Source organism: Mandrillus leucophaeus, unplaced genomic scaffold, assembly GCF_000951045.1.
Source record: "Mandrillus leucophaeus isolate KB7577 unplaced genomic scaffold, Mleu.le_1.0 Scaffold722, whole genome shotgun sequence".
NCBI lineage: Eukaryota > Metazoa > Chordata > Mammalia > Primates > Cercopithecidae > Mandrillus > Mandrillus leucophaeus.
This window is the reverse complement of record NW_012107831.1, coordinates 72,750-98,919: the sequence shown is the minus strand read 5'-3', so window position 1 is coordinate 98,919 and position 26,170 is coordinate 72,750. Positions and strand designations below refer to the sequence as shown.

The following is a 26,170-nucleotide window of genomic DNA, read 5'->3' as shown; positions in this document are numbered from 1 at the left end:
AGGTAAGTTGAATAACCACATTTAATGTCTTTACTTTTATAATCAAATTGGTATATAAAGAAATAATGGCATTTCCAACATAATAGCTAGACACATGAGATTGTGAAAGGAAAATAAAATACATCTTGGCGTTCCAAAATCTATGCTAAAGAATAAAGTTAAGCTGCTCAGGGCAAACCTACCTCCCATTCTATTCAAAGTCACCGCTCCGCTCACTGAGATAAATGCATATCTAATTGCCTCATTGGAGAGGCTAATCAGAAACTCAGAGGAAGTCAACCATTTGTCTCTTATCTACCTATGACCTGGAAACCCCTTCCTTGCTTCAAGTTGCTCTGCCTTTGCTTTTAGTTTTCCCCCATTTCTGGACCAAACAACTGTTCATCTTATATGTTGATTGATGTCTTATATATCCCTAAAATGCATAAAACCAAACTGTCACTGCACCACCTTGGACACATGTCATCAGGACTTCCTAAGGCTGTGTCATGGGTGCACATTTTCTTTTTTTTTTTTTTTTTTGAGGCGGAGTTTCCCTCTGTGGCCCAGGCTGGAGTGCAATGGCCGGATCTCAGCTCACTGCAAGCTCTGCCTCCCAGGTTTACGCCATTCTCCTGCCTCAGCCTCCCGAGTAGCTGGGACTACAGGCGCCCGCCACCTCGCCCGGCTAGATTTTTGTATTTTTTAGTAGAGACGGGGTTTCACCGTGTTAGCCAGGATGGTCTCGATCTCCTGACCTTGTGATCTGCTCATCTCGGCCTCCCAAAGTGCTGGGATTACAGGCTTGAGCCACCGCGCCCGGCCATGGGTGCACATTTTCAACCTTGGCAAAATAAACTTTCTAAATTAACTGAGACCTGTCTCAGATATTCAGGGTTCACATTTTGGTAACCATGAAGACATTGTGAGTGGAGGTTCCCTGACCTTTGACAAGTGTCCTATCAGTGCTTGGTACCAACCTGAGCTAACTTTATGGCTCAAAAAAATAAGACAATTGACTAAGGTCTGGGAGCAACCCCTCCAGAGAATCCCTGATACCCCAAAATTCAATCAAGATCTAAAATTCATTTTGCTGTACAACTCCTTTTTTTTTTTTTTTTTTTTTTTTTTGGAGTTTTACTTGCTTCCTACAAGAAAGGAAAGATTTCCTGTTTCCATGACAATGGAAGGCAGGTAACTCTATGGAGTTTGAGCTGGCTCCCAGGAGGGAGGATGAGTTTGAGGTTTCTTTCCTGCTTCTAGGATGGCAGAGGGCAGTTTTAGCCTGAAACTCATCCTTAGGTAAATAGCTGAATTGGGGTTTGTCTGGGTTAATGTTTAACAACTAGCCAGTCTTAATTTCTCCTTAACATTACAGTGCTTAGTGATCACATTTTTGAGAGTATGTTTTTGTACATTCCAGTATTTCTCCCGTCAGATTTGATGAACTTTACCTGACTTGATCAAATCTGAGTGAGAATTCCAAATTGTGGGTAACAAAGCCTGTCTAATTTGGCTAAAATTCTATGCAGATGCAAAAGAGAAAACAAAACAAAACAAAACAAAACCTAAAAACCATTTGTTTGGTTTCTGTGTTTGCTTCCTGTCTTAAAAAAAAAAAAATGTTCTTTTGTTTACTTTTCTTCCACCCTATACTTCCTTTTGCCTTTTGCCATTTACAGTACCAAAAATCTAGAGAAGGCTTCTAATGACTTGAACTCTTTTAAAGAATTCAGAACAAAAGCACCACTCACCCCTTTGGGGGTGTTCTGTTTTCTTTGTGGAGTTTCAAGAGTTGTGGGCAGATTTTTGCTGAGGTCCAAAGCTCTGTTTTCCTATGTTGAATGACCTGATCTCTTTGGCTTTGAGATTACCACAGATTACCTGGTACTGTGAGAGGATTTTGCTTTGGTATGTGTAATGGCAGATGAGAGTTACAAAGTAGGGAGTGGTTGAGTACAGTTTACAGGAAGTGGTATTGACCATTGTTATGTTATTTTTTCCTCCTAGGAAGTTGTTGTTTAAGAATCCTAATTCTAGTTAGGAGATGCATTGTAAAGGGTCTCCTCTATTGTTTTTATTCCCAAAATTAATCTCAATTTGGCTTGTCTGTGTGGATTTGCATGAGAAACTGAACTGTGGTTTACATAGGCAATTGAGAGACTGAGTTTTCTCAGCTCCAAAGAGAAAGGGCATTTGCTCCTCCCAGTCATATGTCACCCCTAAGTGAATGAGGGCCTTGTAGGAGTGTCTGGGGGTTGACCCCCTATGAGATGGAGGGACCCTGCAGAGAAATCCCCAACAAAAATTAACTTTTTAAAAAAAGGCTAGTCCAGGAAACCCATATTAGGGTGGATCACCCCATATTTTGAGCCCTCTCAGAGATCATAGACCTCTGGAGAGAGAAAATGAGACATGTAGGAGGGTGGAAACAACTCAGTGGTGACACACTGTGGAGTACTGCCCACAAGAAGCACACATTGATTCACCACACGTAAACCCTAGGCCACAGCTCAGTTCCTCCTTTTAAGAAAAAAAGTGGGAAACAATCTAAGAATGAGGAGAAAGCAAGAAGAATGACCCCCTGATATCTCTTGGTAGGTTTTATGACACCTGTACTTGGCAGAGTTTATGTAAAATGAAGGTAATATGGTCTTTGTGCACATACACATTAAGAACCCTAAAGTTGTCCTGCGAACTATAGAGTTCCTAAATTCTCTCTTTTAAAAAAATTTTCTTTTCTTCTTGCTTTAAATTTGCTTTTATTTTTCTATTAAGATAAAAACCACTGTTTGGATTCAACAGGCTTTTGTCTGCAAGCTGGTGAATTTTTTTTTTATCTCATGGCTAAAGTTCTGAAGTAAAAGCCATAGAATCTTTTGTGTATGTGTGTGTATATGTGTTTCCATATATTTAAAAGGCCATTATACTTTCTATAATTTTATGTTTAATTGGCAAGTAAATCCATTTGATTTTCCTTCTAGCACACCAATTTTTTTCTCTCTGTACCTTATGATGTAAATTTTGTTTTTTGATTTTCACCTGAAGGGTTTCTTTTAATATGCAAATGTAAGACTATTTAGCTTACAACTGCCTATGGTGATCAAATATTCATACAGATTACCTATTGAAACAGGTTATCAAGAATTTGAAAGTTTAATATGGCAAAAAGTAGTTTTTATATATCTATAAGATGTACTTCTGTTGGCATGCTTAATACATCTATGTATTTATGTGTTTTGTACACAATGTTTTACTACTGAAAATATATAAAAGCTCTAATTGGCTTAAGAAAATAAAAGTGCTTGAATTAAACACTTTGCCAGAAAGAAAGACTAGTCAAATGCTTTTTCAAGTTTATGTAACTTAAATACAATCTTTTATAAATAAGATAACTTTACGATTATATAATACCAGAAATATCTTAAGAACTGCCAGCATACATTTTTGTTTGCATTTATTAATCAAGCAATTTCATACTTATTCTTGCCAAATACTTTAAGTTGTCAAAATTTGACATAGGGGTTACAAAACTGTAACCAATCTCAAAGCAGAATGATCTTTGTCTAATTTTTAATAAATAAGACATTAATAATTGGTTTAATGAAAATAGCTACATATTGAATTAAGTTAGATTATCATAACTTCTAATCTTGCAGCCTTAAGCAATCTAGTCCACAGGCAGTAAGGTTTGTTTTGGGAAAAGACTGTTATCATTTTTTATTTTCAAAGCTAAACTATAAACTAAGTTCCTCCCTAAGTTAGTTTGGCCCACATCCAGAAATGAACATGGACAGCTGGGAGGTCAAAAGCAAGATGGAGTTAGTTAGGTCAGATATTTTTCATTGTCTCAGTTATAATTTTGCAATGGCAATTCCATAAATTTAAATGATGAGTATCACAGGTTTCATAAATAATCTAGGTAAATGACTAAATAAAGTAATTAGGTAAATGTGATGGGATAAATACTTGTAGACAAACTCATAATTTAGAATCTAAAGTTATATTAAATTAAATAATAGATATTTCATTGTTTGGGTATTTTTCAAAAAAAATTGGTAGGAAAACATTCTTTCTAAAAAATAGTGTGTATTTTTTAAAAAAGGTGAAGAAGTGTTGTCTAAATCAAAGCTTATTTAAAAGTTATATATAAAACAAAGTAAAAAAGGAAGCAGGAAATAAGAGAGATGTAAAGAAAATTATAAAAGTAAAAAGCTTTTTTTTCTTTGTAAAATGCTTGAAGAGAAATAATTTTATATGAGCAAGAATCTTGTATGGTAAATTTAATTCTAGAATAAAATGATCAGTTGTGTAAGAAAGAAGGATGTTCAGGACAAACCAGAAAGTCCAAGCATATCATGAATGATCTGTGTAAGTCACAATAAGAAGATTTTAAAAACTTTTGTATGATCAAGTTGTTTATAATTAATGGTCTTTCTACAGATTGGGCTTGATGTAAATAAAAGCGCTATGACTAAATAATTGGTTAGGATAATAAAATTTTCTTAAGGGATTGATTTACTCTTAAAATATTATAAGAGATTTTATTTTTTTAAGCCAAAGTTTAACTTTTATTGCATCTCATTGTTTTTGGTTTTCTGTCCCCGTTTGAAGGGCGTGAAATAGTAACACTCTTCTTCAACTCATTTTCAACTGATATAAGTTTTTTTCCTCAAGTTCTGTTTCTTGTGGCATAATGCTAACAGTGTTTTCTAAAAGCTATTCAACTCCTCAAGGTCCAGGGACTATCATAGAAGAGGTGGGTGTGTGAGATTGCAAGAACTGATACTGAGTGATAAAATAAGCTCAGTTTATCTATAAATTAATCATAAACATCAAAGGCACACTAATGCATGACCAACATATGGGCCCCCATGTCAGATTAACAAGGTTTTCTTGAAGAATAAACTGACTTCTTAATAAAGATTATAAAGGTTATGAAAGGCTCAGGAAAGTTATATCTTATGGTCAATATTATAATTTTATAGATTGTTCGTAAAAGTTTGAAAAACAAACTTATTTGACTTCATGCTGTTTTATTAGGGCTTATTGTTTGGAAAATTGTGTCTCCTCTCTCAAAAGATGAAGATTTTTGTCTTTTTTTGAAATCTGTGAGTTACCACTTTAGTCAAATGAATGATTTCTTTTACCTGTGATATCAAGTGTTTTAAACCTTTGATATTTGACAAATTTTCCAAAATCAAATTATAAATTATGTTTTTTTCTGATTTAAGTAATCCTTTAAGTTATTAGTTTCCCTAAAGTCCAAAAATGACATAATTTGGCTTATATGGTATAAAAATCATATAGGAAACATTGTCAAATATGAAATGGTGTTTGGTCTTTTTGAGCTATATTTATAAAAATATGTTGCTGGTATGTCTTCCAAAATTATGGGAAACTTCTATAATTCTGATATGACTTAGTGTGTACATTATCAGTAATAATTATATTTGTTATGTTAAATTAGTGTGTGCCACAGAGGTAACAAATTTCCTTGTCCATTATGTCTTTGACCGAGGCTGCCCTAAAATTTTGTCATCCACCGACAATTGTTGTCTCACTTTGGTCCTCTTTAGAAGGTCGTTTTATAATCAGCTATAAAATTCTAACAGCTGCTTTTGAATAAAATTTTTATAATTTTGGAGGTTGTGACATTAGAATAGAAGAAAAATTTTCAGGACTCATGGAGAACTAAAATATTCATGAATATCAAGCAGAACAGGAATTAACTTACATGGACTGAACTAATAGAAAATTAAAGTAATCTTTTTGACTTTGCTTAAAACATTGCTGATCCTTTGTTTCGTTTTTTTTTTTTTTTTTCACGCCATTCTCCTGCCTCAGCCTCCCGAGTAGCTGGGACTACAGGTGCCGGCCACCTCACCCGGCTAGTTTTTTGTATTTTTTAGTAGAGACAGGGTTTCACCATGATCGCCAGGATGGTCTCGATCTCCTGACCTCGTGATCCGCCTGTCTCGGCCTCCCAAAGTGCTTTCTTTGTTTTTAGAGTCAGCAAGGAATCTTTTTTTTGAGCTATTAACAGCTTTTAGCAATTTAATATACTCCTATGAACAAAATTTAGAACATATTTGCTTCCCTCTACCTGATTTCTTCAGAATTTGGAAACTATTTGTGAGTATTCTTACTTTTGTCAATACAGTTATTTGCATAAGTGCAATAATTATCTATTTTCATCTATTTTCATTTATAACAAAACACAATTGGAGAAACTGGTTATTTTACCAAGGCTTTCACTAGAATGGTGTGCTTTCCTTTAGGGAATCAAACTTGACTTATGGAGCCAACAAAAGCCTCTTGGGAAAACTGGCCTCATACCTTCATCTATAAGGGTTCCTTACCTGTGGTAAGCAAAGAATGTAACTTTCTGACAGGCCCAGGAGCTTCAAGTTTATTTTGAAACCCCAAGAGTATAGGAATTCACCCAACCCATAGGTATTTGATGGTACAAATCTATGGCTTACCTCAGCTTTAAAAAAGTCCTATCTGGGATTCTTTCTATAAGACAAAGTTCCATCAAAGCCACGTTAAAAGCCTATGTAAATAAAAAATTATTCTTCCTCCTCTGTATACAAATAATCAGCCCAAGTATAATAAAGCAAATCAGTTCTATCACGGTTTGTCTTTAGTCTTTAGTCAAATTGGGAAACTGAAGAGAGAAAAATTATGTTTCAAAAATTACAGTACACCTGTTGTTAGATTCTAGTCTTGCCTAATGTTTTTTTCAATTTTTAATACAGAATTGTCTACAGTTTGGACTGAATTCTAATTTTTCATGGCTACAAGTCTTCAAGATAGTGTCTTCAGATTTTTTTCCTCCCCCTCTCACCATCTTTCCTAATTTGGAGTCACTGTAAACTAAGTCATGCTTTCATAAAGCCCTACAAATTAAGCTAGACAACTTAAACTTCAGAAGAAAATGACAGCAACCAATTTACATACATAATCCACTTTCATACCTGCCTACTGATTTATAGGCTTCAGAGTAATGTGGCTTATATTAATTTTATAGAATTGTTCTTCTGTTTGTTTTTGTTTTTCTCCCTTCCTTCCTTTATTTTGTCTTCATAGGACATGAGACTTCACAACCTACTAAAAATGAACTTTCCTAATAACTCAGGACCTGCTTGTCTAGGAATAAATCATCCTTGCCATTAGACATCAGATGAAAATCTTACTTCAGAGACTTATTTTCTTCTAAAATGCTTTCTCTAGAAGATTTTTTTTTTTTTAAAAGGGGGGAAATATACAAGGAAAATAAGCTTTGGGGCCCCCGAGTCACTAAGCTAATCACTGCCTCCCATTCTATTCAAAGTCATCCCTCTGCTCACTGAGATAAATGCATATCTGATTGCCTCCTTTGGAAAGGCTAATCAGAAACTCAAGGGAATTCCTCCTCCCTGCTTTAAGTTGGCAAAATAAACTTTCTAAATTTACTGAGACCTGTCTCAGATATTTGGGGTTCACAAGATTATCAATGAAATATTCAAATATTTAAGAATTTTTAGACAGTCTTAATTCTAGTAAAAAAAGTAGCAAATTAGTAGTAATGTATACCTTTATTTTACATACTTTATACTAGCTGTAATCTTCCAAATTTAATATAAGTTTATTAATTTTTGAGTGATATAAGAAGAATTTACTTACATCCACTTTTCTACTAATCATAAGTTATTTTATCAATTTGACATCGTTGATTACAAAAGACTAAATCTTTAAACTGAGCCTATGGTGAGAAATAAATCAATGCTACATATGTAGTATGTGTAATTTCTTTTAATTTGCTAATTATCAAGTGCTACTTTCAAGAAAAATTTCAATTGGCAGCATTTTACACAAATTCAGACTATTATCAGTATTGCTACTTTTGTAAATGCTAACAGTGTAGGAAAAAGGAGCCCATTGATAATTCGTGATTAACAATACAGACGGTGAAAATGTATAAAATTGTATTCTGTTACATTTAGCTTAACGGATCATTCACACTTAGATTATGCCCTGCATAACATCGATGGCACTGATATATTATCAGCTATAGCCAGTCATTACCATGACTAGTACCAAACTAAGGTACTGATTTCAGAATTCCCAAGCAGTCTTTATAAACTGGAGTAGAATTTACAAATGTTGACCTTGTATTTGATATGGGAGTGTTAAAATAACTGTGTTTTCAGCAAAAACTTCCATAGGTCATTCAGAGAGGGCTATGTGAGATAAGAAACTAAAGCGTAAATTGAAAATATACAAAGATTGCAGGTATATCCTATAGATTAGAAAATAAGTTCCTACCATGTTTATTTATATTTCCTGCTCCTTCCTCAATCTGGAGAAGGCACTAATCTGATTCTTAGAGCATAGTCTTTGTTAGGCCCATTTAATAATGCACACAGTCTCCCCTAAAAGCAGGATTCTATCTCCATTCTTTCCATTACATTTTTCTGCTTAAGACATTAGCAGCACCCAAGCCAGCAGATCAGACAAGTTTTTCTTTTTCTCTAAATCTACTTGGCTAGGTGGGTACCTCCAGAGTAGTGGTTTGTCTGACTAGGACATTCTTTCACTGAGTGGCATCCTGAACAGAACACTAAATAGACCTATTCCAATGCATGGGAAGTAAAAGCAGCCAGATTGCTTGGTAAGCCGAAGATGTATGATGCATTTCAAACTTTTTTCAATACCTGCTTATTGTTATTGTGATCTAGAGTAGCTTATTAAAATGTAACTGCTTTTTGATAATATCTACAGTATATACAGTACCATCTAAAATCCTGTAAACCAGAGGGAGCAAATAACAGGGCAGAATTTAGTGATTTCTATGTACATGCCTACAATACCATGATAATACCAAACTTTACTAGCACCTCTTAAATGTATTTCCTTCTGATCACAATATTAATGCCAACATTATTATCAACCAAAATCCCTCTCTTTATGATTTTAAGATCTTCCATATATGTTTTTGTTTTGAACAGATGCCTGAGATAATTAGAACTATCATAGCAGTTAAATTTTCAGGCAGAAGATTTCTGTAATAGACTCTTGAAGAGTTAACAGATTCATTTAGGAGCCACCCACAATTAAGACACTTTATCTAACCTTTTGAGGGATCTGGGCAAGGGCTGATGCAATCATGTTGGCCCTTTCTTCTGACAGGTTACTGATCATCGACCCCAGAGAAAACACCACAACACCATTTTCTCCAGAGCTCTGGACAAACTCTTCCATTTCCTGTGAAGAAAGAATTTGTTCTATCAGAAAAGAGCAACAGCACAGAAAACACTATTGACAGGATTGTTACAAACATCTAAGAGAGAAAGTCAGAAGTTATTGGAGTAATTTTTTTAAACTGACCCAATCATCCAGTTTCTTTGAAAGATGTCTAATATAACATATATGGAATCTTTTATGCAAATTTGTGTAAATATGTTTGCATATGCATGTATGTATGTGTGTGTAGGGAAGAATGAAACAAAGCTATGACACTGCAGTAGGAGGAGATAATGCTAGAAAATAGTACACCCAGACTCTTTATTTATAATATTATAATTACTAACATAGGTTATTGGAAGGTGGCTTTACTTGGCTTTAATTTTTTTTTTTTTTTTTGTAGTTCTACTAAATCTCTTGTGTTTATTTGGTACAGTTTTATTTTATTTTATTTTTTCTGTTCAGTTCTTTTAGTTAGGAGTCATTGGAGCCATTACATGACTATGAGCAATGATGAAAAGTTAGTTACAATAAGAATGATTTTATATCTACATTTCTTTAGCTTCTTTAGCCCTCTAACCCTTAATATTTCACTTAAAGTTAGAGTTTCCTAGACTTACCCTACTACCGCTCACTACCCCTGACCCCTCCCAACAAAAAAACCTTAGAAGCTGAAGTATAAGAATCACTGACATTCAACAGTCTGGTATTGTGGTTTGCAATTTCTGGGAAATAGTTCTGAGAATTCCATTTATAATACAGTATTATATACTATATAGTTACATAATTGAGTGATCTTATTTCTCAGGTCATTGTTTAGGTATAACTCTGACATCTTTTGTCCTGATATTACACTGTGAAATTGATGTGCTGATTGGTAACTGAATGTGAGGGACCCTCATCATCACTTTGCTGTGTCTCACAGGGAGCAGTTGCATCACAGTGGGAGAGGTCACCAGGCCTTTCTCCAGTGGAGACCTACTCACCCTGTAGAGTAGCTCCCTCACACTATATGAAGCTCCTGGTGAATATGTGTTTGCTTAGAAATGATTGAGAATGAATTATTCTGACTTCTGTTTCCTGATGTGTTCCTGTTTTTAAACTTAAATCCATTCTAATTCCACATCGCTCAGTGTATTCTCTCTCTCACACACACACACACACACACACACACACACACACAAAAAAAAAAAAAAAAAGAGAGAGAGAGAGAGAAAGAGGAAAAGAAATGTAGACCCATACATTTCCTGGATATCATATCAAAATTGTATACCCATCTTTTTGTTGCTGTTGTCCCTTTTGTTCTAAATTCTTTTTTTCTCAGTAAAATAATGACTAACCCCTTCTATCATAACAAATATACTTTCTGGTCCTAATCATTGGGGTAAATTTCTTTATAAAACTGTTTACAAATAAAAAAAAGAAATTTTAAAGTATGTCAGTGCAGACCAAATATTGGTATTTTTGAAAAATGTAATTTAACTTTATGACATCTTTTTTTTTTTTTTTTTTTTTTTTTTTGAGATGGATTCTTTCTCTGTCATCCAAGCTGGAGTGCAATGATGCAATCTTGGCTCATTGCAACCTCTGCCTTCTGGGTTGAAGCAATTCTCCTGCTTCATCTTCCTGAGTAGCTGGGATTAAAGACACCTACCACCACAACTGGCTAATTTTTCTGTCTTTAGTAGAGGCATGTTTCACCATCTTGGCCAGGCTGGTCTTGAACTCCTGACCTTGTGATCCACCCACCTTGGCCTCTCAAAGTGCTGGGATTACAGGCGTAAGCCACTGCACCAGGCCTGACATCAGTTTTAATTGGAGAGTCAGTGTATGGCTATTAGAGATAATTCACTAGGCATCCAGGAACTCAGTGTAATTGAGTTCAATGTTTTGTCTCATTCACTGCAAAAGCCTTCTTCATCCACCCAGTATTGAAATAATAAAATATCTGTTTATAGACAGATTAGCACTGATCTCATTCTGTGATGTCTTTAGGAAAGTAATGGTAAAAGAAGATCTATGTAAGTAGTCTTGTAAAAGTGTGAAAATTTAGAAAAAGAAAATAATTTTACCCATATCTCTGTCTAGAGATATCACCAACTTAAAATGAGTACCATTTCATTATAGTTTTAATTCTATTTATATAACTCAATGTATATACATGATGCTTATTTAGAAAATTTTAATCGCATTGCATATGCCTTTTCATCTTACAAAAAATTGTGATCTTGTTCTACTCATCATTTTGTTTCTTAGTTTCCAACTATACCTGTACTATGGTTGACAGTGTAATTAAACATTTTTTTGAAAGAAGGATTGTGATGGCATGGCATGCACATTGTGTAAGTTTTTAACCATTTCTTAATATAAGATATTTGAATTATTTCCAGAGATTTTTAAGTGAATATTTGCTACTAATATTGAATCTTACCATCATGATTTATTCTCTGTACAGTTTCATGTGAATATATTATAAAGGAAATGCCTATAGGCATTTTTAACCAACCCTTTTTTCAAAATCTCCCTAGTAATCCTCTTCAGTCTTTAATGATAATAACATTCACATACTTGTGATAGTGTAGAGATACATAATTTTCTAATGGCCAGTCCTTTTTTTTTGGCCTCCCATATTCCCCCTCACTCTGAGTTAAACACTCTGAATGAAAAATATCCTGCCATTCCTTCTGAAAATGTCAAGCAAACAAATCAAACAGGAATACATTACCTTAGGCAGGGGTTTGGCTGGTTTACAGTGAAGTCCTCCAACAAAATCAACATTTGGTAAGAATGGGCGAGGAAATTCAAAATCCCAATAGGTTCGAATGAGCCACATTTCAGCTTTCCTCATTGTCTCAAATAATGTAGTGGGTCTTCCTAACGGAAAAAACAAAACAAAACAAAAGGTAGCTAACACAAGAATTGTTATTTGAATATGCAGGTATTTTCCTGAAAGGACTTGGAATGACACACCAAAAGATATATAAAATGTCTGTGCATTGATAAAATATATATACATACATTTATATATAGTCATAATTTAATTTTTATGTATTGCATATGTTGCTCATATGTATATATAAGGAAGGCAAAGTATTCAGAGATCTGTATTTTACATCTTTAATGTAACATCAGTATATTCACAATCATAAATAATTATTAAAATAAGTCATTAATATGGTTTGGCTGTCCCCATGCAAATATCCTCTCATCTTGAATTATAATCCCCAAATTCCCATGTGTCCAGGGAGGGACCAAATGGCAGCTGATGGGATAATGGGGTGAATTCCTCCATGTCGTTTTCATGATATTGAATGAGTTCTCATGAGATCTGATAGTTTTATAAGTGTCTGGCATTTCCCCTGCTTGCACCTCTCTCTCTTGCTGCTAAGTGAGAAGATCCAAGCTTGCTTCCCCTTAGCCTTTCACCATGATTCTCACTTTCCTGAGGCATCCCAGCCATGTGGAACCATGAATCTATTAAACTTCTTTTCTTTATAAATTACCCAGTCTCAGGTATTTCTTTATAGCACTGTGAGAATGGACTAATGTAGCCACTATGAACTTAAATACACATTTGTCTTCTCTCTGAAGCTGCAATAGTAACAAATATACATTTAGATAACTCTTTCAGTTCCACAATTAATTCATCTTACCCATGAAAACAGCTTTCCAGGAAGTACTCTAGTCTCTACAATTTATTAAGCTAGTTCCTTGATCCTTGGTTCTCCAAGTAAACCATGAGATTTTTTAGAGTAACACTGAAATCTTCATACTACTACATCTTGGTTCATCTTAAGATCTTACTATAATTAGATTTTTAAAATAAATATATTTACAAATGAGAACTAAAAATTTTTCAGAATTTATCGACACAGAGATATGTGCTCTTCCTTAACTTGGCCTATATTTTGTTTGATGGAGAGATGCAGTTTAATAAAATACAGATTGAAACTTAGATGTTCGCTTTCAACAAGATTTCAGATTTTGAAAGAAATAATTGTCAAGCTGTTAGTGAAGGAATGTATAAACATTAGAAATCTCAAGTTTTAGGCTTCTGTTTCTGGAGTAGAGTCACTATATTTCTCAACTGTGAAGAAATTCTTGTTATGTGAAAAAATTTTAATTTCTAAATGAGAAAACTGAGGTACTCAAAGAGAAACAAATTCCTCAATCCTGCATTGCTAATTTTTCTAGAAATATGTGTAAATACTAAATTTATATGTCTGCCTTCGTGAAGATTTTTTTGAGGTATCTATTGACTTTTTTTAAAGATGAAAAAATGTATAGCAAAATGATATGTGATGAAATCATAAGCGCTTTACATTGAAGGTTTATGATTCTTTGGGCGTCCTGTAGTAGTGATGGTCCCAGGGTTCTAATTGATTCTATAAGGTCAACATTCTATAATATTTTTGAGATTGATAGATCATCTTACATTTGCAATTTGTAATTTCCCTTAAAAACACTATCTTCTGACATAGTATTTGTATAAGCTCACCTTCAAAGGCACAGAAAAGTTAGGACTTAATAAGCACTAATTGGACACATGACTTACCTAGAACTTCACTGTAAAACTGGTCCCACTTCTTTATATCATGTATTTGAAACCAAAAGTCAAAATAAAGCTTATGTATCATATTTTTTATCCTTTCTGTGAAAGTCATTTGATCACTTAATTCTGACATAACAACAGGTACATAGGAAGGAGGGAACAGAAATCCTCCACCATTCTTCTCAAATGTGTAGCCAACAGTGAAGCGGAGGCTGTACACAAAGGGTATGTTAAATAGCTCAGCCAGTAGCTCCCCACAGGGATTAAGGGCATCTGCCAGAATGACATCAAACTTTGTCTCTTTTAGTTTTGTCATAAGTTTCTTGTTCAAAACTGCATCTTTACAGAGCTTTTCACTATAGTAATAATATTCCCAACACAATTCTTGTAGTTTTGAAAAATATGACAAAAATGTACTGTTTGAAATACTGTATGTCCAAATATCGAGCAGTTTCATAAGAGAATCTTCCATATCATTTTTAGTTAAAGATGTAGGATAAACTTCAAATTTAATAGCAGATGATTTACTGTCATTGACAAAAGTAGAAGCCGAGGATGTCAACACAGTCACCTCATGACCTCTCCGAACAAGCTCTTCCAGGATTGTCTTCATATTTATCCAATGGCTGTATTCTGTGGGCCACACCAGCACCTTTCCACAACTCCCAGAGCTAAAATAACAACTGAGTTGTAACAGCAGAAAGACTGACGTCCATTTCAGAGACATCCTGGTCTCATGCAATCCTTCTTTTCCAGTTGCTGTTTCTTTCTGTCATTTCTCATACTTAAATCTGAGGATAAGTCAATAAAGTTAAAATATAACTGCTAAAGTTAAAAATAAACACATAATATTAACAGTCTGAATAGGTGCATGCCAAGGAGACAAACAAAAGATAGATGACTTCATATTTATTTTAGTGTGTTAGGTGTTCTTTTGTGTTTATAACTACTCTAGTCAAACAATAACTTTTATGACCCAGCATATGTAATATGTAAGTAATCTCTCTTATGTAATTATTTTATAATGCTGTTAAGAACAGTGGCAAATGAGAGGCTCCTGCGACTTCAATGCCCTGCACACAGAGAGATGAAGTAATTATACAACACAAACAGCATTTTTAATATCATGGTACAAGGAATGTCTTCTAAAACTTTGTTGATATATAATTCATATACCATAGGATTCACCAATTAGTGTGTACAGTTCAGTGTTTCCTAGTATATTCACAGAATTTTACATCCACTGCAACAATCAGTATTACCTCCAAAAAATTATATACAATAGCCTTTAACCCCCAACTCTGAAATTTTGCATCCATCCTACCCTAGGCAACCACTAATCTAATTTCTATCTCTATAGATTAGCATTTTCTCTACCTTTCAAAAAATAAATGAGGATTTTTCCAGCGATCATGGCAGATGGGGTGAAATTTCAGCTCTAGACAGAGCAGCATGTGGAGGCTTGCACTGTGAATTTTAGCTGCAGATCAACTGCAAGAACAGACCAGCAATTCTGAGAGGACCCACAGACCCTCTGCAGTAAGTGTACTGCTCTTGCAGGCCCTGGGAGACATACCAAATACTGTGAGTGCCCCAACAATGAAAGTGGCAAAAGGATAGCCCCCTCTCCCGAATACGCATCCCCACTGGAGAAGCTGAAGGTCTGTTTGTGGGAGAAGTTCCTGACTTTACCTGGAGCTGAGTCAAGTTAGAGAACCAAGCCAAGCAAAATACAGGGGTAGAGGAAGTAGCAGAAAGCCACTAGGAGCTCTCTGGATACCCAAGTGGCTCATTCCTGCCTGGCACCACAGGAATCCATCATGAGGGTGACCAGCGGAGCAGAGGGTTCAAAGATTCTCCTCAGGGCCTGAAAGCCTGAAGGGATGAGTAACTCCTCCCTTCTCAGGCCCAGTCCCAAGACACAAAACCACTTGCATCAGCAGCATGTGTCAGCAAGATAGAAGCAGGAAAAGAGCCGGCCAGAAGACACTTACCCTGGTTGGAAGACATGTACTCCTGAAGATCAAGAAAGAGGCTGTCCAGGTACTACATAGTAGTCACGTCAGAGTGGGACACTTACTGTTTACAGAGGACTGTAAAACCCCTGTCCCATACTCACTTGGGACTGATGCCATTTTAGGCCTGAGCCCACCTGCACCCAGGCACTCATTAAAGCTGCATATTGCTCCACACAGCCTCATGTTGTCTGTTGGCACACTCCGGGGGTTCAAACCGATTCAAGAACCTTACATCTGGTGGGAAAACCCGGGAGGGGCTCAGGTCTGTGTTGCTCGCAGACCTACCCATTCTCCCCAGAGAGCAGGCCACAGCAACCAGACAAAGGAAGCTCCTCAGCTTCAAGCTGCCTCTCTGTGCATGCACATTGGTCACTGATCTTGCCTACTGGTAAGTTTCCCTGGGAGCCCAGTGAACAGGGGAAAATCTGCATGGCCTCTCTTGGTTTCTCTGGTCCAAAATTCCAGCATTGATCCAACAAGGTTCCAGCATGTGCCAGGCACTCACTGATCATCTGGTCTTAGGGGGATGCCACTAAGCCATTTGACCCCTTTCTGCGAACCAAAAAGGCAGCGGTGATGATAGCTCCTTTTATCGTCTCCTTCCAGCTGTCCAGGATGGTCTCCTTTTTCCCTGTTCTCCTGAGCCTACTCTTTGATATGGAAAACTCCTGGTCCTCCATTCCAAAAAACAGCCTTCCAGGTTGCCTCATAAAAAATCTGCAAACCTTAGACCTCAGGCAAGACATCCGCCCTAAGTGCCTTATCTTTTTTATACAATAAAGCCTGGTCAGACTGTGAATTAGATTAGATAACGAGTCCAAATGGCCCACAAATAGATCATTCTACTTTACAATTTTAACTGACTTAAGCAGTTATTGCCAGCCACTGGAAAAACGGGGAGAAAGTCCTTGTGTCCAGGACTTTTTGCACTCAGATCACAAACTGACCTCTGCAATTCTTGCTTACCTGTTCAAATCCTTCTCCATTCTCATCTCCCTCATCACCTTTCTCCTCCTGACCCTACCTCTTTTCCTCATTGGATCCAGCTGACTGCTGTCCACCCCTCCCAGCCCCTACCCCTCCATCTCAACCATCTTCATTAACTCCCCAGGCTTCCTCATTGTCTTCTCAGCCATCATCTTTCCAGCTGACATCACCTCCAAAATTAGCCACTTCTTTTCCTACACCGTCCTCTCCTCAGGACAACTCTAGCATTGCTTGTACTCATTCTCCTTCCTCACTGCCCTCTCCTGAAGCCCGTAAACCCATCAAGTCACCTTACATCCCTATCTGTCCTCTACTGCCTATCAACTCAACCCCCCTTTCCCCTTCAAACCCTCAGCAAGAACCCCTTCTGGCTTCTTCCTTCTCTCCTGCCCACACCAGGGTAGGCACCATCTTTGGCCCATGCACCACCCGTACTTCAGCGCTGGTGCTAGAATGCTCCCTTCAGGAAGTAGCAGGAACTGAAGGTATTGTTAGAATTCATGTTCCCTTCTTCCTCACTGATCTCTCTCAAATTAACAAAAGACTCAGTTCATTTTCAGAAGACCCTACCTCTTATATTTGGGAGTATCAGTACCTTATACAGTCTTATAAACTAACCTGGCACGACCTCTACTTATCCTCTCTTCCACCCTCACCCCAGAAGACCGGGTCAATATTTGGACCCTAGCTCAGGTGCATGCTAATACAATTCATCACCAAGCTCCTGCCCAGCCTACTGGGCACAGAGGCAGTCCCGAACCAGGAATCCCACCAGGATTGTCAAGATAGGGCCTCTGGACACTGCCATCAAGACCACATGATTGTGTGTCTCCTTGCAGGACTCAAAAAGGGTTCCCATAAAGTGGTAGACTATGAAAAACTTTCAGAAATCACTGAAGGTGCTGACAAAAACCCAACCCTTTTTCTCTCCTGTTTAACTAAAGCCATGAGAAAATATACCAACCCATTTTGTGGACGCCGGGTGAGCGAGAGCATTGGTGGGTGTTGGGCCGGAGGAAAACAGGAAGACCCATCGGAGCGTGTGGATTTGAGCCGCCGCATTTCTTAACCCTAGATCTCGAAATGCATCGTGATTCCTGTTCACTGGACTGTAAGGTTCATGTAGGCAATCTTGGAAACAATGGCAATAAGACCGAATTGGAACGGGCTTTTGGCTACTATGGACCACTCCGAAGTGTGTGGGTTGCTAGAAACCCACCCGGCTTTGCTTTTGTTGAATTTGAAGATCCCCGAGATGCAGCTGATGCGGTCCGAGAGCTAGATGGAAGAACACTATGTGGCTGCCGTGTAAGAGTGGAACTGTCGAATGGTGAAAAAAGAAGTAGAAATCGTGGCCCACCTCCCTCTTGGGGTCGTCGCCCTCGAGATGATTATCGTAGGAGGAGTCCTCCACCTCGTCGCAGATCTCCAAGAAGGAGAAGCTTCTCTCGCAGACGAAGCAGGTCCCTTTCTAGAGATAGGAGAAGAGAGAGATCGCTGTCTCGGGAGAGAAATCACAAGCCGTCCCGATCCTTCTCTAGGTCTGGTAGCCGATCTAGGTCAAATGAAAGGAAATAGAAGACAATTTGCAAGAGAAGTGGTGTACAGGAAATTACTTCATTTGACGGGAGTATGTACAGGAAATTCAAGTTTTGTTTGAGACTTCATAAGCTTGGTGCATTTTTAAGATGTTTTAGCTGTTCAAAATCTGTTTGTCTCTTGAAACAGTGACACAAAGGTGTGATTCTCTATGGTTTGAAATGGATCATATGAGGCATGTAATACCAAGAATTGTTTCTTTACAATGTTCCCTTAAGCAAAATTGAATTTGTTTTGAACTTTAGTTATGCATAGACTGATAATAAACCTCTAAACCTGCCCAGCAGAAGTCTGATTTTTTTTTCTTTTAAATACAGAGACAACTGGCAAAAAAACTAAGATTTACTTTTTTTCCATAGCTGGGATATAGGATGCAGCTATAGTTGAATAAGCAGTCTTTAAAAACTGCTGTGAAACACAAGCCATCAGGTAAGAAGAAATGCTGAACTATTAAATTAGAGGTTTTTGAAAAATCCAACTTTCATCCTGGGCAGAGGTTGCCTAGTTGGTATAGAATCTGTTATTCAAGAAAGTTTACCTTTGCTTTAGGTCATAAGTTCCTTATTTGATTGCTGTATATGGATACATGGCTGTTCGTGATGTTCTTTATATGCAAATTTGAGATTTCAAAAAATGTCCTGCCAGTTTAAGGGTTCATTGTAGAGCCAAACTTTGAGTTACTGTGCGAGATTTTTTTTTCATGCTGTCATTTGTAATATGTTTTGTGAGAATCCTTGGGATTAAAGTTTTGGTTACAAATTGTTGTTTAACTTGAAAGCCTGTTTTTCCTTGCAAACTCAAATCTGTGAGCTTGGTACCAAGTCCAGGTATAACATTCCTATTGGAAGCCATACTTATATTTTCTTGTAAAGTGCTTTTGAATTAATAAAATATTAGCATAATGGTGTAATAGTCAGTTGAACCCACTGTTAACCATTGTTCTTATCCCATGGGAAGCAGTTGGTTACACGATTCTTATTTCATAAGAAACACAGCTGAGAGGCACTATGGATTAGTCTTCTGAAGTGAAGGGAATATAGATGTCACCTAAGTGATAGTTAACACTTTTTTTTTTTTTTAAGGAGTAGAAGCCAGTTCAGGGTCCATGTTATTTAGTGACCAACATTTTAAAGTATAGCAGCAACCTGGTACTTAAACACAAAGTAAATTGCCCATTAACAATCGTTTTTATCTTTAGCATGAAAACTTTCCACAGGTCTAAAAATTGCTTCCATTTTTTAATTTGAGGTGTTGCATGGGAATTCTAAGCTGATCCATCATGATGTAAAGTTCACAATATGGTTCAAATGTAACAGTGCAGAATTGAATATGGAGGCATGCATAACCTTCCTCTTAGAAAATGGGAGGAGTTGTAATTTCAAATTTTTGTGCAATTAGATTAAATCATAATGCAACAGTAAAAAAAAAAAGAAAGAAAAAGAAAATATACCAACCTAGACCCAGCCAGCCCAGAAGGAACCACTATTTTAAATCTTCGCTTCCTCAACCAATCTACCCCTGACATTTGGCGCAAGCTTCAGAAGCTTGACTACGGCTCTCAGACCCCACAATGAAACCTTCTTAATTTAGCCTTCAAAGTTTTTAATAGTTGTGATGAGGAAAGTAAAAGAAAAAAAAAAAAAAGGACAGTTTCAAATGCTTGCCTCCACCATCAGGGGCCCTGTAGGCTGCAGCTCCACATAGAGGCCTCCTAGCAATCCACCTCCACCTAGTGCCTATTTCAAGTGCGGCAATGAAGGCCACTGGTCCAGGCAATGCCCAAATCCAGGTAAGCCCACCAGGCCGTGCACCCTCTGCAGAGGACTCCACTGGAAGTCAGACTGTGAGGGTCCCCAGCAAGGACCACCCCCTTGCCTGCCCCAGCCGGCCAAAACCTCCTTCTCGGATCTCATCTTCCTTGCTGCTGAATACGGACAGTGACCTGGAACAGACGCCCCAGCAACTACCATTGCTTCATCTGAGCCAAGGGTAACCCTAATGGTGGCAGGTAAGCCAGCATGTTTTTTGAAAATTAATATTGGGGCAATTTATTCTCCTTTACCTAAATTTTCAGGACCCAGCCAGTCCTCCCAAGTCTCTGTTGTGGGAATCAATGGACAAGTCTCCAAACTCCAAGCCCCTCCTCCACTTTTCTGCTCCTTGCACAGCTTTTCCTTCAGTCACTCTTTCTTAGTCTTGCCCTCATGCCCAACTATGCTCCTAGGCAGAGACATCCTTTCAAAACTCCACACTGCTCTCCACTTCCACATTCCCCATAGTACCCAACACATCAACCCAGACCCCTCCAAGTCTTCTAACTTTTTTCTACTCCTCCAACTTCCCACCCCAAAACATTCAACTTTTCTTTATCCCCCATCTGTAGTTAACCCCACTTTTTGAGATAATTCTACACCCTCAGTCACAGAACACCACACTCCCATCCACACCACCCTTAAGAAGCCCACTCAGTTCCTATCACAGAAGCAGTATCCCATCCCCCAAGCAGCTCTCACAGGCCTAAAGCATATCATTTCTCTCCTCCTCACCAGTCACCTATTCAGTCCAACAAACTCTCCTTTTAACACACCAGTTCTACCCGTTAAAAAGCCAGATGGAACTTATCACTTAGTCCAGGACCTCAGTCTCATTAACTAAGCTCTACTCCCAGTAAGCCCAGTAGTTCCTAACCCATATACTTTACTTTCCACAATTCCCTCCAATACCACTCATTTTTCTGTTCTAAACCTAAAGAATGCCTTTTCGCAATTCCTTTACACCCTGATTCCCAGAACTTCTTTGCCTTTACGTGGGAAAGCCCCGACAACCACCTTTCATGTCAGCGCACCTGGTGTGTACTATCTCAAGGTATTAGAGACAGCCCCCACCTTTTTGGACAAGCCCTTGCTAGTGACTTCGGTACTTTATCCCTAAAATCGTCCTCTCTCCTTTAATATGTTAATAATCTGCTCCTGTGTAGCCCCTCTCAAAGAAACTGCAACACCCATACATACTCTCTCTCTTTTAATCTTCTTGGCAGAATGGAGGTATCAGGTCTCCCCTAAGAAAGCACAAATATGCACCCCCCCAGTCACCTATCTAGGCCTAGCTCTTACTCCCTGAACCCAAGGTTTCACAATAGACCACATATCCCTCCTCCAGTCCCTCCCACCTCCGCAAACTAAGCAAGAAATTATCTCTTTTCCAGGATTAGTGGAATATTTTAGTCTCTGGGTTTCCTCCTTTGATCTACTTGCCAAACCGTTATACCAAGCTGCTAAAAGCCCTCTCCATGAGCCTTTAAAACTTGCACAGCCTATTATCCAACCTTTCCATCTACTCTAAAAGGCTCTTATCTCAGCCCCCATCCTCACTCTCCCAGACCTCACTAAACCTTTCTCTCTCTATACTGATGAATGGCGTGGAGTTGCACTAGGTGTTCTAACCTAGTCTCAGGGACCCATCCCCCAAGATTGTTGCCTACCTCCCTAAACAGCTTGAAGCCACAGTTATCGGATGGCCTGCCTGCCTCTGAGCATTGGTGGCAGCTGCTGTCCTCTCTGTTAAAAGTCTAAAACTATCTCTTCATGCCAACCTAACAGTTTATTCAACCCATAACATCAAAGACATGTTAGCTCACTGCAGTGTACTAAGTCTTTTCTCTGCCCCGCAGCTCCTCCAACTGTATGCTCTATTCATAGAAACTCCCCACATCACCATGCTAACCAGCTCCCATCTAAACCCGGCCATGCTCTTACCTGAAGCTACAACCGCCCAAGACTCTTATTCACACTCTTCTGTGTGAATATTGTTCAAACCTTTCTTATACCTTTTCCAAACCTAACAGACCAATCCCTTCCAGATGCCTCCTTCACTTAGTTTGTAGATGGCAGCTCCTTCCTACATCAAGGACACCAACATGCTGGCTATGCTATAGTGTCACCGCCCCTCTCAACATTATTGAAGCCAATCCGCTCCTCCTAGGTACCACCTCCCAAAAAGCTGAACTCATTGCCCTCACTTGAGCTCTCACTCTAACATCCGGAAAACAGATCAATATATTCAAATTCTCGTTATATGTTCCACGTAGTGCACTCACAATCATCCATCTGGAAAGAACGAGGTTTCCTAACTGTAAACAATACTCCTGTCATAAGTGGCTCTCTCATCAGCAAGCTCCTTCAAGCTGCCAGGCTCCCCCAGAAAGTTGCCATCATTCCTTGCAGGGGCCACCAAACCCCAGACAATCCTAAATTGGATGGAAATGTCCTAGCAGATCAGGTAGACAAACAAGTAGCCCTACAACCTTGCAAAGGCCGGTTGCTATCCCTGTTCTTGTTCTCTCCTCTTTACTCCTCAGAAGAAAAAGAAGACTTCTGAGCCCAAAACCTTCAAAAGCAAGGACCTTGTTATGTCAAGGAAGGGTGCTTCGTTCTTCCTCACTCTCAAAGCCTTCCTCATCTCCAAAGCCTCCACAAGACTTTCCATGTTGGTTACCAACCTCTCTTGCAACTTCTCCACCCTATTCTCACTTGTTCTCACCATTCCAGCCACGTTCAAGAAATTATCCAGTCCTGCTCTATCTACCCCTCAGTGTAACCCCAGGACTCCCTGCAGCCTCTGCCTTTTCCTACCCACCAAGCCCAGGGCCAGATACCTGGGGAAGATTGGCAAGTAGACTTCACTCATATGCTACATGATAAATGGCTCCGCTATCTTCTAGTCCTTGTCCGTACTTTCTCCGGTTAGGTAGAAGCATTCCCAACAACTTCAGAAGGTGCAAATATCATCACATAAACTCATCATGTATACAATTTCCCGTTTCAGACTCCCAACATCCATCCAATCCGATAGCGGTCCTGCCTTCATCAGTCAAATTTCCCAAGGCATTTTTACATCCTTAAGAATAAAGTAAGTTCTCCACACACCCTACAGGCCTCAATCTTCAGGCAAGGTTGAAAAAATTAACTCTGTCCTTAAAGCCCAACTCACCAAGCTGGCTCTAGAAACCTGCCAGTCTTGGACAAAAAAAAAATCTCCCTTTTGCCCTCATGAGACTTTGCACAACAGCAAAAGCACCCTCTTTTTATAGTCTCTTTGAAATCATGTATGATCAAACATTCGTCTTGGGGTCTCCACCTTTATCAGACTCTGAGCCACTCAGGAGTTACCTCCCCTCCTTAATCCAGTCATGGTCTTTCATTTATGAAGCACCAAATGAGGTCATGCCTCTCCCTGTTGACATCTCCTTGTCCTCTCAACCTAACTGTCTTGCAGGCACAGACGTGTAACCAGACAATCCAGACGGTGCTCCTGCTACAATGATATGCTGGACACCAACCAGTTTCTCAAGAATACCCCCAAAATTAAGGTTTTCTTTTTCCAAGGTGCCCATGCCAACCCCTATGTTATGCCTGAAGTAGTTATTGAGAAAGTCACCCCTTTTTCCTTTATTCTATAACCAAATAGACAGGAATGAAAGATTCTCCTTGAGGCCTGAAAGCTTGAAGGGATGAGTAACTCCTCCTCTCAGGTGCAGTCCCAAGACGCAAGGCCACTTGTGTCAGCAGCATGCATCAGCAAGATAGCAGAAGCAGGAAGAGAGCCAACTGGAAGACACCTACCCTGGCTGGAAGACACATACCCCTGAAGATCAAGAAAGAGGTCGTCTGGGTACTAGATAGCAGTCACACCAGACTGGGACACTTACTGTTTACAGAGGATTATAAAACCCCTGTCCCATCCTCACTTGGGGCTGATGCCATTTTAGGCCTTAGTCCGCCTGCACCCAGGTACTCATTAAAACAGCATGTTGTTCCACACTGTCTCGTGTTTTCTGTTGGTGCGCTCTCGGAGTTTGAACTGTTACAAGAACATTACAGGGGTAAAAGTCCACAGTGAAAGGGATTTCTCTGCTGAACTTTGTAACAATTTGAACAGGTGAGAAGCCTCCTGGCCAGAACTTGGGGGAGGGCATGAATCCAGCTTGCAGACTTCACAGGCAGGGGAAGAACTAAAGCCCTTTTCTTTGCAGCTGGGATGTAGAAAACCTCAGGCAAATATTCAAGGCCAATTTGCCTTCCTCCTGGAAACAGACTCGGTATTGTTGCAGGGGCCACGGTGGAAGTGACAGTGGCCTTTCAGTGTGCATGAGAGCTGGGTGAGGCCTGTGACTGCTGGCTTTCCCCCACTTCCCTGACAACCTCATAACTCAGCAGAGGCAGCCATAATCCACCTAGGTACACAGCTCCAGTGACCTGAGAATCTCACCCCCATCCCCCACAGCAGCCAAAGCAAGGCCTGCCCAAGGAGGACCTGAGCTCAAACACGCCTAGACCCGCCCCCACCTGAAGGTCCTTCCCTAATCCACCCATCCCCTCATAGCAGAAGACAGAGGACCTATAATCTTGGGAGTTCTAGGGCCCCGCTCACCACCAGTCTCTCTCCACACTACTACAGCTGATGCTTTCTGGAAAGCACCACCTCCTGGCAGGAGGCCAACCAGCACAAAATAGAGCATTAAGCCACCAAAGCTAAGGACCCCCACAGAGTCCTTTATACCCTCCACCTGAACAGACACTGATATCCACAGCTGAGAGATCCATAGATATTTCATATCACAGGACTCTGCAGACAACCCCCAGTACCAGCCTGGAGCTGGGTAGACTCGCTGGGTGGCTAGACCCAGAAGAGAGACAACAATCACTGTAGTTTGGCTCACAGGAAGTCACATCCACAAAAAAAGGGGAGAGTACTACAACAAAGGAACACCCCGTGGGACAAAAAAAGTCCAAACAGCAGTCTTCAGCCCCAGACCTTCCCTCAGACAGAGCCTACACAAATGAGAAGGAACCAGAACACCAACTCTGGGAATATGACAAAAGAAAGCTTGTTAACACCCCCCGAAAATCACGCTAGTTCACCAGTAATTTATGTAAATCAAGAAGTCCCTGATTTACCTGAAAAAGAATTCAGGGCGTTAGTTATTAATCTAATCAGGGAGGGACCAGAGAAAGGCAAAGCCCAAGGTAAGGAAATCCAAAACATAATACAATAAGTGAAGAGAGAAATAGTCAATGAAATAACTGAAAGACAAAGAAATAAAAAATTCAGGAAACTTTGAACACACTTTTAGAAATGCAAAATGCTCAGGAAAATCTCAGCAATAGAATTGAACAAAGAGAAGAAAGAAATTCAGAACTCAAAGACAAGGTCTTCAAATTAACTTGATCCAATACAGAAAAAAAAAAACAAAAAAAAAAAAAGAAAAAGAAAATATGAACAAAGACTCCAAGAAGTCTGGGACTACATTAAATGACCAATTCTAAGAAGAATCGGTATTCCCGAGGAAGAAGACAATTCAAAAACCTTGGAAATATATTTGGGGGAATAATTGAGGAAAACTTCCCCAGTCTTCCTAGAGACCCACACAAGAAGCACAAAGAACACCTGGGAAATTCATCGCAAAAAGATCTACACCTAGGCACATTGTCATCAGGTTATTCAAAGTTAAGGTGAAGGAAAGACCGGGCGTGGTGGCTCACGCTTGTAATCCCAGTACTTTGGGAGGCCGAGACAGGCGGATCACGAGGTCAGGAGATTGAGGCCACCCTGGCTAACATGGTGAAACCCCGTCTCTACTAAAAATACAAAAATTAGCCCGGCGCGGTGGTGGGCGCTTGTAGTCCTGCTACTCGGGAGGCTGAGGCAGGAAAATGGCGTGAACCTGGGAGGCGGAGCTTGCAGTGAGTGGAGATTGCACCACTGCACTCCAGCCTGGGCAACAGAGCGAGACTCTCTCTCAAAAAAA

At 39.0% G+C, this 26,170-nt stretch overlaps 1 protein-coding gene and 1 pseudogene across 4 annotated transcripts in view; one reads left to right on the top strand and one right to left on the bottom strand.

Annotated features, from left to right (window-relative positions):
* LOC105528584 (UDP-glucuronosyltransferase 2B20) overlaps window positions 1-17,471 on the bottom strand; it is a 28,296-nt gene extending 10,825 nt beyond the window's left edge. Inside the window, exons 1-4 of one of the 2 annotated variants that reach the window (XM_011965380.1) lie at window positions 17,383-17,471; window positions 13,763-14,550; window positions 11,933-12,081; window positions 9,097-9,228 (exon numbers count right to left, since the gene is read on the bottom strand). In XM_011965380.1, coding sequence (XP_011820770.1) covers window positions 9,097-9,228; window positions 11,933-12,081; window positions 13,763-14,486 — 1,005 coding nt within the window. In that variant the 5' untranslated portion in view covers window positions 14,487-14,550; window positions 17,383-17,471. Of the gene's footprint in view, window positions 1-9,096; window positions 9,229-11,932; window positions 12,082-13,762; window positions 14,551-17,382 lie in introns of those variants that run through there. The other variant, XM_011965381.1, reaches the window with a different exon arrangement.
* A 264-nt stretch (window positions 17,472-17,735) lies between these two features.
* Window positions 17,736-26,170, top strand: part of LOC105528583 — a 10,502-nt pseudogene continuing 2,067 nt past the window's right edge. Inside the window, exons 1-2 of one of the 2 annotated variants that reach the window (XR_001004378.1) lie at window positions 17,736-18,394; window positions 18,493-19,780. The product of XR_001004378.1 is annotated as a serine/arginine-rich splicing factor 3 pseudogene, transcript variant X2 (transcript). Of the gene's footprint in view, window positions 19,781-26,170 lie in introns of those variants that run through there. The other variant, XR_001004377.1, reaches the window with a different exon arrangement.